The sequence below is a fragment of the Bos grunniens genome, chromosome 1 (assembly GCF_055505025.1).
Source record: "Bos grunniens cultivar Pamir isolate PY7600 chromosome 1, Bosgru_T2T1.0, whole genome shotgun sequence".
Classification (NCBI taxonomy): Eukaryota; Metazoa; Chordata; class Mammalia; order Artiodactyla; family Bovidae; genus Bos; species Bos grunniens.
In genome coordinates, this window is record NC_141165.1 from 14,860,603 (window position 1) to 14,874,073 (window position 13,471).

Here is a 13,471-nt window from a genome sequence, read left to right on the forward strand (position 1 = left end):
ATCTTTATCCTCTGTCTGAGCATTTGGTAGTAAAAGAGAAACCGCTGAGGTCTCCATGCCCCAAGTTGCGGGGATTGAGGCGCCTGAAATATGAGAGTGTGTGGGCGGCAGGGAAATTCCTTTTCTCGGGTGTTCCAGCTGTGGTGGGGAGGGCTCTCTTGCTGGGGGTGAGTCAGCATGGCCTGGGAAGGGCCCGCCACGGTAGTCATCCGAGAGATCACTGAGTCACTGGCGTTCTGAATGGACACTTGTGTATCTTCTCTCCATGGCCCATGCCCCTGAGGACTGTGCCCTGGGCAGGGACACATGTGCCGGCAAGGCCCCCTGGAGCTGTGACTGACCCCTCCTGACCCAACAGGGTCAGGCCTGGGGCAGTGGCCATGGAGGGCAGGGCAGAACCAGCTCAGAGTTGGGTGATGGACAGGGGGTCAAAACCAGCTCTCGTAGGACAGGGGCCAGTCAGCAGGAGACCCAGGTGGAGCAGGAGAGGGCTGGACTCCAGGGCCAGCTTTAACACTCACTGGCTCGGGGACTTTGTCGGTTTCCTGCGCTGATGTCACAAATGACCACACACTGGGCGGCTTAAAACAATGGAGATTTGTCCTCATGGTTCTGGAGCTGGAAATCCAAAGCCAAGTTGTCTCGGGCCACCCCCTCTGAAGGCTCTCGGGGAGGGTACCTCCTTGTTTCCTCCAGCTCCTTGGCTCATTGCCGCATCACTTCAATGCCTGGCATCTCCTCTGTGTCCCTGTGTTTTCTCGTCTCACGAGGACACTGGCCACTGGACTTAAGGCCTGTCCTACACTAGTGTGACCTCAACTACTTACATCTACAAAGACCTTATTTCCAAAGAAAGTCCTTTTCAGAGGTTTTGGGAGATGTGAATTCTAGGGGACAGTCTTCAACTCACGATAGTGACCTCAGGCGGGTCACAGCCCTTCACGGCCCTTGGTCACTCCACTTTTAAAATGAGTGGCCATTGAGAGTCCCTTTGGGGCGGGAGCAGGGGGCTGTGAAAGTAAGGCAGGCACTGGTTCTGTGTGAGGGCTAGCAGCTGACACACTGCATCCTGACAAGAGCCATGTCATCCTTTTAGAGACAAGGGGACTCCAGAGTCATCATCTGAACTCAGGTTTACATAAAGGAGATCATTCTTCACAAATGACAACTCGCTCCAGTATTCTTGTCTAGAAAATCCCACGGATAGCGAAGCCGGGTGGGCTACAGTCCATGGGGTTGCAAAGAGTCAGACATGACTGAGCAACTGAGCACTCCTCAAAGACATGGCTAAGTTTATAGCTATCTAGAACATATGACTCCAGACTCGTCAAGCCAGCCTCCAGGTGGAAATCTGGGATTGATGAAACTAGTCATGTGGCCAGGATCAAAGTTCATACCCGTCTTGGGGGCAGAGGGGGGTCCTCCCGTCAGGGCGCCATGGTCTCTCTGAGTCTCAGACACAGAAAACACAGCAGTGCTGAGCACCTCTGTGTTCTAGGACCACTAGGACGTTCCCAGACAGGTTGCACTGTTTGAAGGTTGGGCCCAGTCATTCGAAAAGAAAGATGACTCAAGGGTCAGAAGACACGATTCAGGGTCACATCACCAACCAGGAATGAGGGAAAATTCACACCTGAGGTCAAGTCCAGAACACTTCCCACTAAACCCCAGCTGGAGCCCCAGTCCCCAGACCAGGGCTGCTGGTTGAGAAAAGGGAGTTTGGCTGATTCTCAAAGTGAGTCTAGGTAATGCACCTCCCCCTCCATCCCCCTACCAAGAGGCCAAGGAGACTAGACTATGCTCATACCTAAAAAATTTAAACAAATCAACTAGGACTTGTGTTTTACACATAATGCTGGCCCCTTGAGGACAGGTGTCCCAGGTGGGATGTGGGGCTGGGGGAGGCACCCCAGCCTACAATCCCCATCGTCATGTGGCCGCACAATGATCCCCCGGGGCCGTTTCCCAGCAGCTGAGTGTTTTGAAAAACCACATCAATACAACAAGGCTATTCTCACTTAGAGAAGAGCCCTCTGCTTGCTCGGAGGCTATTTGCTCACTTTTCTTAAAACTTAAATTATTTTGGCATATCAGTTCAGTTCAGTCGCTCCATCATGTCCGACTCTTTGCGACTCCAAGGACTGCAGCGAGCCAGGCTTCCCTGTCTTTCACCATCTCCCGAAGTCTGCTCAAACTCTTGTCCATTGAGTCAGTGATGTCATCCAACCATCTCATCCTCTGTCGTCCCCTTCTCCTCCTGCCTTCAATCTTTCCCAGCATCAGGGTCTTTTCCAACGAGTCAGTTCTTCACATCAGGTGGCCAAAGTTATTGGAGTTTCAGCGTCAGTCCTTCCAATGAATACTCAGGACTGATTTCCTTCAGGATGGACTGGTTGGGAAGTCCAAAGTCAGTCAGTTATGCATATACACGTATCCATTCTTTTCAGATTCCTTTCCCATATATAGGTCACTACAGAGTACTGAGTAGAGTTCCCTGTGCTGCACTTGTTTAGTTGCTCAGTCGTGTGCAACTCTTATAGTGACTCCATGGACTTTAGCACACCAGGGGCCCATGGGATTTCCTAGGCAAGAATACTGGAGTGGGTTTCCATTTCTACTTCCAGGGAATCTTCCCAACCTTGGGATTGAGCTTGCATCTCCTGCACTGGCAGATGGATTCTTAACCACTGAGTCACAGGGGAAGTCCCATACCACACAGCAGGTTCCTACTAGTTATCTATTATTTTACACGGAGTAGTGTGTATATGTCAATCCCCATTACCCAGTTCATCCCTTCCCCATTCTTGGTAACCATAAGTTTGTTTTCTACATCTGTGACTCTATTTCTGCTTTGTAAATATGGTCATTTGTGCCTTTTTTTTTTTTTTTTAGATTCCACAGATCAGCGATATCAAATGGTGTTTGTCTCTGTCTAACTTACTTTACTCAGGTTTCTGAAGGACATTCTGGCATTTTATGGAGGTTCTAGGTAATTGTTAAGCCACAGGCTAAGGCTAAGTAGCTGTTGGCCGTAAAGGGCCAGGTGAGGGCTGAAGTGGCCTGGTGATGGTGTAGGCACCCCCATGTCCCGCCACCAGACTAGCTCGCAGGCTGACCATCACTGCACTGGGGAACAGCCTCACTCCTGCTGCCCTGGGCTCCACTCCTAGCATCCGAGTGTGGCGAGCCCAGCCCCAGGCACAAAGGGACTCCCTTCTGTTAACCGGGGCTCTCTGTGCACCACTGCCCAGGGCTGCCTACCTGCCAAGACGGAGGCTTCTGTGGCGAACATCACAGCAAATTCCCGGATGATGTCTGCAGGGCTGTCGTCCACAAAGAAGCCCAGGTAGCTAACGGAAGAATGGAGAACCAGAGGCACAGCCGAGGGGAATGCGCGCAGGGTCCTGTCACCAGCTCTCTTCAGTGCCTCGTATAGATACTCCACCTTCTGGTCCTCGCACTGAGGGACAGAGACAGGTCGGTCACCTGTTACCTTAACTGATGAGAACCAGGCAGCCACGGGAGCCTCCTTTTTGCTCCCGACACTGTAACACAATTTACCTGGTCCCAGTGTTTGGGATTATGGGTCTGTTCTATAGCTGGTCCCCAGTTCCTTAGGCAATTCAGGTCAAGCTCTTATTGGAATGGAATAGCCTCTAAGTGCCCAGGCAGGAAACCCTGGGTCCCTTGAACTTCGTCCTTCACTCCATCTTGAGTTGACCCAACGCCCCCATATTGCATCCTGAGCCCCTCTCCCACTCCCATGGAGCACAGCTATGCTCAGAACTGCATTATTGGCTTCTGGGGGTTCCTGTAGGCTCCACTGATGCAGTCCTGGGGTGTGCTGCTCAGAACGTAACCTACTGAGGAGGGTTGTAGCCTATTCCTTGGCTGCTGGCCTTCAGACTGGGCAGCAGGCCTCGCACTTGGCCGGTGATCAAACCATCCTTGTCTACAAGGGTCTCCTCTGATGTGGTCTTGGCTTATAAGCTCCCCGTCAATCCCCACTGTCACCCACACACCCACTATCTGGCCACACAGCTCCTGGCTCAGTGAGGAAGACTCCATGAGGCCATGGGGGACCCCAGTGAACCCCAACACAGTGACCCCCATGGGGAGCTGGCTGATCCCTCCTCTCCCCAGCAGCAGGCTCCCCTGGGTTTCCCATAGCCCCCCTTGCTCTCTGAGCTATGAACCTTATCATTGTTGTTAACACACACCCACAGCTCCCCACTCACCAGGAGCTCACTAAATTCACCCCTGCCATATATTTGCAGCCCTCACAGGCCTGGAAGGCATGGGATATACCCACAGGGCACTCAACTCATAACCGCCATGTAGATGAACATATCTGCACACGTATTTCTTGGCCTCAGGCATGTAACCTTGGAGCATGGAGCCACGTTATACATAGAGCTGTAGTTGACGCCACCATTTGGTGGCTGTATGTTCTTAGAATCAGGCAAAGAGTGAATTCCTGTTACACTCTTCTGCCGGAAAAGGACCCTCAGCCTCTAGGGCAGGGTTGGGGAAAGCGGGGCAGCTCCCTTGGGAGAAGGGAACTGTGTGTGTGATGTGTGTATGTGTGCACTTGTGCCCATGCCTCAGTGGGCTGTGAGGAGCTGGAGCCCCAGGTCAGCTTCCCCGTGGTCATGACCGGCACATCCATTTCTAAGGTCATGTTCAGAGCTGGCTTGGCTGCCACTCCTTTCCCTGATGAGCTCCCAGGACAAGCCATAAAGGAACCCAGTCGCTGGCCAAGCAGGGTGACCAACTCACCCAGCTTACCTGGACTCTTCTGGATTCAACACCTGGGAATCCCTCCCCACCTCATGGCAAATGAGGGTGTTTATCAGGGGCTCTGGGAGGCACTGCTTCTCCTGGGCATCTTCTGGAAACCATCCTGCACAGGTGTGCAGCCCCCTTTCTGTGCAATGCAGAGGAGCCTGGAACAAAGGATTCCTTGGGCCCCAGTGGGACGCTGAGAGTTTGCTGACAGCAGAGCCAGGGTGGTGCGGCGTGTGCCCTCTACATTTTTCTGGTCAGGAGCCCCAGTGTTGTCTTTCCCGCCTCATTCTCATGCCTCCCTCTTGTCTTTGAGCAATCCAGGTCCTTCCCAGGACGCCTGCAGAACTGCCTCCTGACCTCTTCTGGGCCAGAGAGCTGGTCCCCAAGGCAGGAAGAAGTCCTGCATCTGCAGCTGGCCAATCTGTTCATTAATTGATCCATCACAGGTTTGTGAAGCTCCCACTCAGGCTGAGGCACTTGCTAGTCTCTGCAGGTACAATAGTGAGCGAAGCCTCCTCCCTGCCTTGAGGGTTTCAGTCCAGTGAGGGATGCCAAGTTGCATCAGACACACTGCCGTGCAACAGGGAAAGAGCCACTAGATAGGGAACAAAGGGATGGTGGGAGCACGGAGCACACAACGCTTCTAGCTGGGGAGATGTTGCTGTTTAGTCACTGGCTCTTTTACGGCCCCATGGACAGTAGCCCATCAGGCTCCTCTTTCCATGGGGTTTTCTAGGCAAGAATACTGGAATGGGTTTCTATTTCCTTCTCCAGGGGAGAAAAATAGATTCCCGACCCAGGGATCAAACCTGCATCTCCTACATTGCAGGTGGATTCTTTACCACTGAACCATCAGGGAAGCCTGCCTGGGGAGGGGGGGTAAGACTCAAAAAGGGAGAGGATAAATGATTTGGGTTCTGAAGGATGAATAGGAGTTGACCAGATGAAGACGAGGAAGAAAGTAAAGGCTATCTCACGCAAACATCACTGTTGTGCACCACTCTATGAAAATAAACCCCTTAGTTTTGCCCCATCACCACCTAGTTATTGCAGGAAATGACTCAGCTGCTATGTTAATGAGAATTAAATGTGCCTTGGGCCAACTCACCGTGAAGAAGTCACAGAGCGTTATATGAGGGAAGACCTCGTGGGCTCTGTTCTTGGCACACTGCCGCCTGCTTTCTCTCCAGAAGTCTTGAAGCTTGTCCAGCAGGGGACCGGTGGGGCAGAGGAACAGGGCGTACTCCTGGGGGATGGGGTCGTCCAGAGAAGGGTCATTGCAATGGCAGTGTAGCCTGCAAGAGAGGAAGGGACACTCACCTGGCACTGTGGCCAAATGAGTCTTTCCCCAGGGAAGGCAGAGGGCAGTGCTGATGGTGACTCAGAACAGCCCGCCATGTGTAGAGCACCAGGGTGTCTGCACCCAGGCAGAACTCACCGAGCACAGGGCTGAGTGTGATCGCAGAGGAGCTGGGCATCCACCCAGGTCCCTGTGCTGTGCTAAGTCACTTCAGTCGTGTCTGACTTTGCAACCTCAAGGACTGTAGCCCTCCAAGTTCCTCTGTCCATGGGATTCTCCAGGCAAGAGTACTGGAGTGGGTTGCCCTTTCCTTCTCCAGTGGGTCCTCCCAACCCAGGGATAGAACCTGTGTCTCTTATGTCTCCTGCGTTGGCAGGCAGTTTCTTTACCACTAGCGCCACCTGGGAAACCAGGTCTCAGACCCTGGCTAGTCTGAGTCCCAGGCTAATAACCAAGACAAGGTGAGAAGGTGACCAAAATACTCAAAACCTGGTTTTCTAATGGTCCCTCCGGGTCAGGTATCTCCTTAGGGTTGAAGTTTTCTGGGAAAAACCTGCATTTTAATTTTATCTCAATCTTCAAATTAAGTATAAACATCAAAGCCCCAAAGACCTAGACAGAACTTAGGCAGCTACTCTATTTTCTTTGAGTTCAGAAAGTTATCTACGTTTATTTGGCTGCCACAAGCTTTGGTTACGGCACGCGGGGTCTTTCGATCCGGCGTGTAGGTGTCAGTATTTGTGGCATGTGGGCTTACTTGCTTCTAGGCATGAGTGATCTTAGTGCGTCCACGCCGTTGCAAGGTGGGTTCTTAACCACTGGACCACCAGGGAGTCCCAGAAAGTTATTTAAAATACTATGAAAGATGACATACAGCCCCCAAGTCAGGCTCCTTCTCACCAACAGTAAAAAATGAATAAAATTGAGGCAACTGAGAGATACCATTTTCCCACTTGTAAAATTACCAGAATGCCTTTCAGAGGATAAAAGCTAAGCTTCGTTTTGTCAAAGGTGCCCAGAGACTGAAGGATGAATTTCTACAACCTTTACATAAAGCAATTTGCCAAGATGTATCAAGAGCGTTAAAATACCCCTTCCATTTGAACTAATAAATCCTTTCCAGAAATTTATTCAAGGCAAAAAGTGTAGATAACACTGCATGTATAAAATGTTTATTATACCATTATTTATAACATGAACGAAGGAAAAAACTAGAAAAGTGATAATAACTTTATCATGTAGTCACTGGAAATTACAGATTCGAATAATTTTTGATGGCTCAGAGAAGTGTTTGTGATATAACATTAAATTTAGAAATCAGGGTACAACCACTGGAGAAGACATGAGATACACACAAATACCTTCTTCTTAACAATAAAAAAACACCAAGGAGGAAGCTTTGCTCCCTTTATCACAGCTCACTTACCAGCTCTAGGAGAGGAAATCTCAACTCTTAATCTGCTTTGTGTTCTCACAGACATTTAGGTAACAGGTGCGTAGATAGCACTTGTGTGTATTATTTAAATCAAAAGCTATTGTTCAAATCATACTACAACTCGCATTTTTTACTCAGCAATATGTTTTTGTAATCTCTCCCTGTTGATACACATACAACTGGTTAAGTGTGTCAGAGTGAACCTTCTAAGGGCTATAAAACAGTCCATACTTCATCCATCCACGCCACTGATGGGCATTTAAATTGTTTTCTTCTTTTAAAACTTCATAGCACTATGATTAAGATCTTTTCACATTTTTTATTTTATTTTATTTTTTTTTTGGCTGCTCTCCGGGGCATGTGGGATCCTAGTTCCCTGACTAGGGATGGAACATGCAGCCACTGCTTTGGAAGCAGAATCTTAACCACTGGACCAGCCACCAGGGAAGTCCCCTGCACACTCTTTTTAGGCTCTTTGTGTTTCTCCAAGGAATGTACTAAGACATGAACTGCCAGGCAGCATCTACTCACATTTTCAGTGTTGATATTCACCCCAAGTTGCAACCAGGAAAGTGAGAGAGAGACTACCTTCCCCTCATCCTCACCACCGCTTGAAGCTGCCTTTTGTTGTTAACGGCATCCTAATTTGCAACCCCCTGATTGCCAGTGAGGTTGGGCCACTCTTGCACAGTCCAGAAGACCCACGGTCTCCCTGATCCTTGGCAGGTCTGCTGATGTCTCTGGCTGAGTCACCATCAGCAGGGACCAACCACTACTCTCACAGCAGTATGTTTATTTTTTACTTCCAATTTGGCCACTGACTTTAAAATAAATTCAAAATGGATTAAAGATCTAAATGTAAGACCAGAAACTATAAAACTCCTAGAAGAAAACATAGGTAAAACACTCTCGGACATAAATCATAGCAGGATCCTCTATGACCCACCTCCCAGAGTAATGGAAATAAAAGCAAAAATAAACAAATGGGACTTAATTAAACTTAAAAGCTTTTGTACAGTGAAGGAAACTATAAACAAGGTGAAAAGAAAGCCTTCAGAATGGGAGAAAATAATAGCAAACGAAGCAACTGACAAAGAATTAATCTCAAAAATATACAAGCAATTCCTGCAGCTCAATTCCAGAAAAATAACTGACCCAGTCAAAAAATGAGCCAAAGAACTAAACAGACAGTTCTCCAAAGAAGGCATACAGATGGCTAACAAACACATGAAAAGATGCTCAACATCACTCATTATCAGAGAAATGCAAATCAAAACCACAATGAGGTACCATCTCACGCTGGTCAGAATGGCTGCTATCCAAAAGTCTACAAACAATAAATGCTGGAGAGGGTGCGAAGAAAAAGGAACCCTCTTACACTGTTGGTGGGAATGCAAACTAGTACAGCCACTATGGAGAACAGTGTGGAGAGTCCTTAAAACACTGGAAATAGAACTGCCATACAACCCAGTAACCCCACTGCTGGGCACACACACCGAGGAAACCAGAGTTGAAAGAGACACGTGTACCCCAATGTTCATCACAGCACTGTTTATAATAGCCAGGACATGGAAGCAACCTAGATGTCCATCGGCAGACGAATGGATAAGAAAGCTGTGGTACATATACCCAATGGAATATTACTCAGCTATTAAAAAGAATGCATTTGAATCAGTTCTAATGAGGTGGATGAAGCTAGAGCCTATTACATAGATCGAAGTTAGTCAGAGAGAAAAACACCAATATGGTATATTAACACATATATATGGAATTTAGAAAGATGGTAACAATGACCCTATATGTGAGACAGCAAAAGAGACACAGAAGTAAGGAACAGGCTTTTGGACTCTGTGGGAGAAGGCAAGGGTGGGATGATCTGAGAGAATAGCACTGAAACACGTATATTATCATATGTGAAACAGATCGCCAGTCCAGGTTCGATGCATGAGACAGGGTGCTCAGGGCTGGTACACTGGGATGACCCAGAGGGATGGGATGGGGAGGGAGGTGGGAGGAAGGGTCAGGATGGGAAACACATGTACATCCATGGCTGATTCATGTCAATGTATGGCAAAAACCACTACAATACTGTAAAGTAATTAGCCTCCAATTAAAATAAATTTAAAAAAAGAAAAGAAATAGGCAATTCAAATAAAATAAAATAAAGTCAGCCTAGTCCAGAGGGTCCTGGGTGTTTCCTTTTTTCCTCTACAGGGGTTGCATTTTTACCCTTGAGTTTTGGAGGCCTAGAGTTTTTGGAGGAGGAGGGGTTTCCCGCTGAGGACACCCTGAGCCCCCAGTGCTCGCCATCCTGCTCTGGGAACGGGCCCCCAGCCAGTGGGACCTGGGGTTTCTGTTTGATTTTCTACAGCTATTCCAGGGTGGAGCACAAGGGGACTTCCCACCGTGGGACAGAATGATGGCATCACAGCACATGCGGGCGGGCCTGAGTTTTAGAGAACAGGGCGTCCTCTTTGATTCCTGGGGCAGGAGAGCAAGGCCCGTAGCAGTGGGCGGGTGGCAAAGCCGCAGAGCTGGAGGCTGGCAGGGCCGCCTGGAACCCAGAGCTCCCCTGCACCCAGCACCCTTAAGGTGCAACGTGCCAAGGCCTGGGGGCTCTCACCACCACCTGCCAGTTCTCACTCCATCAGAAGTGGAGAGAGTGGCGACCTCGATTTCACATCAGCAAAAATGTCTCTTTCTTGTTTATTCAACAACAAACCACATGAATGTTTCTCTTCATTGATAGTCACATTGGGATCATATCAGAATTTTAAGAAATCTTAAGAAAGCGTTGTTCAGAGTTTTCTCTCTTTTGTTTTCCATTCTAGCTGGGGGTTTTTTACTGCTTTCCCTGGGCACCGTGGGCTGTGTAGAGGTGCCCGCCCGCCCGGGGGATCCTGGGGACCTCCCAGCTCCCCTGCAGAGACCCTACAACCTGCAGGCCCCCCACTCACCAGTTTGACGCCTCCTCTGCCGTCTTCCTTCCAGTGGCTGCCAATGCCTTGAGCCTGTGGGAGGCAGAGTGCAAGGAGCTCTCAGAACGCTAACTTTCATTCTTTGGAAAAGGTCGGGGTTGGGGGGCTGTCTCCACAATACAGCAGACCTTCAGGAGGGACCCCAGAGAGCTAGATGGGGAGACCTCAGAGTGTGATGCAGTGCCCAGACCTCCACCCTCTGCGCAGCATCACTGTGGTTTGGGAAACAGACTGCTTGCATCTCTCCACTCCCACCCATGATTTCCCTTCCCTGACCCCACCCCCAGTCCCTGGCATGGAGACCAAGGGTTCATGTCCTGAGGTTCACCCATGCCTGAATCCCACCTCCCTGACCCTCTCCCATGCACTCTCAGATCTTCAAGGCAGCCATGCAGGGCCACGTCCCTGGCTTGTACATGTGCCTCCCTGACCACATGCCCTAGGGGAAATGGCACAGGGTCTTCCAGGCTTGGCTCAGGTGTTCTTCTTCCAGGAAGCCCTCCCTAAAGTGCTCAAGGAGGGTGCGCGTGCAGCTCTCCTGTGCTTCCCCACCACACACATGGCACCTTGCTCCTCATCTCAATGGACTCGTGTTCGCCTGCCTGTCCAACCATCTGTGAGCTCCCTGGGCTTAACCATGTCTTACTCATCCTTGCTGTATGTACAGTGAATTGAGTTTAACCGAAGGGGCCCAAACTAGACAGAATGGAGTTTGATGAAGGCAATTCATCCTCAAATTTAGCCTGGATATCGCCAGGAACCTGAGATGGCCACTGCCCAGTGGGGCTATTTCAGAGGATGCTGGTGGGCCTGAGGCCTTCTGGAGAGGTTAGCAGGAGACTTACCGGGGTGCTCCCACCCCAGGGAGACACTTAAAACAGGTTTCTCCAACTCCAACACATAGCTAATGTTTAAACTGGAAGGAATTGGGTTTATTTTGGTCACGCTTTGCAGCATATGAGATCTTAGCTCCCCAACCAGGAATTGAACCCACACGCCTTGCACTGAAAGTATGGCGCCTTAACCACTGGACCATCAGGAAAGTCCTTAAATTGGAAGGAATTTTAAGTATGTGTCTAACGGCAACTTCAGTCACATAATAAAGAGTGAATGTTACAGGCACTGGGACTGGGGTTCCAGCCCTGCCCCTCCACTACCATCCCTTTCTTGCCTCTATGTCCTCGTCTGCACCTGATGGACGGTGTCCAGCCTACGGCAGGCACCCGTGCATGCCTGATCCTGTTCCTGTCTCACAGACTCCCGGTTTACTATGAACGTGACGTGACAACAAAGTCCTGATTTGGTTTGGGGAGAAAAGAGGTCTAGCCTCAGTCATTCCGTCCAGTTGGGCAGGGGTTTGTTATCTGTTTAAAGTGATTGCCCCCTCCCACATCCACAGTCACCTAAGGGGACTTCTGATGCATTTCCCATGTGAATACAGGCACGAAAAGGACCAGATCTAAGAACAACGTGGAAGCTGCCACCACTGTCAGGCTCAAAGCTCATCATTCTGGGGGGATCTTTCCCTGGAGGAGGGCATGGCAACCCACTCCAGTATTCTTACCTGGAGAATTCCATGGACAGAGGGGCCTGGCAGGCTATAGTCCATGGTGTTGCAAAAGAGTTCACATGACTCACACCTTCACCCTCCCTCTCTGGTGGGGATATTCAGGGTGGAGTCGTCTCTGTGTGGCCCTTCTCCTAAGATCATATCCTCCCTGCTTGGGGGCTTCCTTAACCATTTCTGTTCATTATCACACAGTCAAGAACCCTTACCCACAAGGGGTTTCTCTGCACATTTAGAAGTAACATTCCTGTGTATTTCAACAGGTCCCAGGATCAGAGACCACCCCTGACCGACTTAGGGCCTTTTACAACAAGTCTCAAAAGCCATCTGTGATTATCCAAACTGCTCACAGAGAGGGTACAGCCAGGCGTCTCCAAACCCTGGTTCCAATTTCACAAACCTCGGGATCCCACCATCACCAGACAGCAAAGTTTGTCTTTAAAAGGCAAAGCGCGTGTCGTTTATAAAAGCAGAAAAGGCCTCATTTTGAGATGAATCTCGGGCCCGCAGGGTGCACCTCTTGACAGGAAGTCAGGGCTCTGAGCCGCCCGCAGTTCTGTGGCCACAGCAGGGTCAGCTTGGGGTCCGGGGAGCCGGGCCAGGCCAGGCGGTACTCACGCGGTGTGCGCTGGGAAGCCCATGCCCAGGAGGGGGTCCAGGAGGGAAGGGGTGCTGCGGCCCTTGAGTTTATTGAAGACTTTGGCATAGAGCTGGGTCTCGCCTGCTGCCATCGCTTCCTGCTGCAGACTGAGGCGAGCAGATAAAGCTGAGAGGCTGAGGCTGAGAAGAAAACCTCAAGCCCTTTCTGATCTTTCTGACAAAGCTAATATCCTGTTTGCATGAGATACTGCTTTTCAGAGTTCTCTTTGCAGAGTGTGGGTGCAGGGCCCACCAAGCCCCTTCCACAGTGGGGTTTGGGGTCAGGAGGTCATGGGATCGGCCTTGGTTCTGACTTGGGCTGCACTTGGGAGGAGTCTGCCTGGCATGGGTGGGAAGGGAGGCTGGGGGAGGGGAATCCGGGGTGGGGTTCTTTACTGGGTCCCACTGGCAGCAGAACCCTGAGCCACCTGGATCTTAGTTTCCCTGTCTGTAGAAGACATTAAACTACCCTGTATCAGCTGTCCCTCATAGTTTTAAAATTTCTGGCTCTTTAGTTGTTCATTGATTTCTTTTCTGTAAAAACGTTATAAAGTTTAACACGCATGCAGAAAAGCTGGTGAATCCTACGGGTAGAGCTCCTTGCGTTTTCATAGTGGACTCACACCCCTAATCCTCCAGGACCAGCAGCAAAACAGAGGTCCTCGACCTGGGAGTTTTGGCCCCCATTCCCAGGGACCACTGGCATTGTTGGGAGACATTTTGATTGTCACAACCAGAGGAGGGGGTGTTTGCTAACTGTGCCT

The 13,471-nt window shown here is 50.0% G+C and overlaps 1 protein-coding gene across 2 annotated transcripts in view; it reads right to left on the bottom strand.

The window, feature by feature from the left end:
- UBASH3A (ubiquitin associated and SH3 domain containing A) overlaps positions 1-12,817 on the bottom strand; it is a 42,964-nt gene extending 30,147 nt beyond the window's left edge. For both annotated transcript variants that reach the window (XR_015141775.1, XM_086338881.1), the window contains exons 1-4: positions 12,687-12,817; positions 10,481-10,534; positions 5,897-6,083; positions 3,262-3,460 (exon numbers count right to left, since the gene is read on the bottom strand). Coding sequence is in view for 1 of the 2 variants with exons in the window: in XM_086338881.1 (XP_086195007.1) it covers positions 3,262-3,460; positions 5,897-6,083; positions 10,481-10,534; positions 12,687-12,799 (553 nt within the window). In the remaining variant the exon portion in view is untranslated. The remainder of the gene's footprint in view (positions 1-3,261; positions 3,461-5,896; positions 6,084-10,480; positions 10,535-12,686) is intronic.
- Positions 12,818-13,471: the final 654 nt, after the last annotated feature.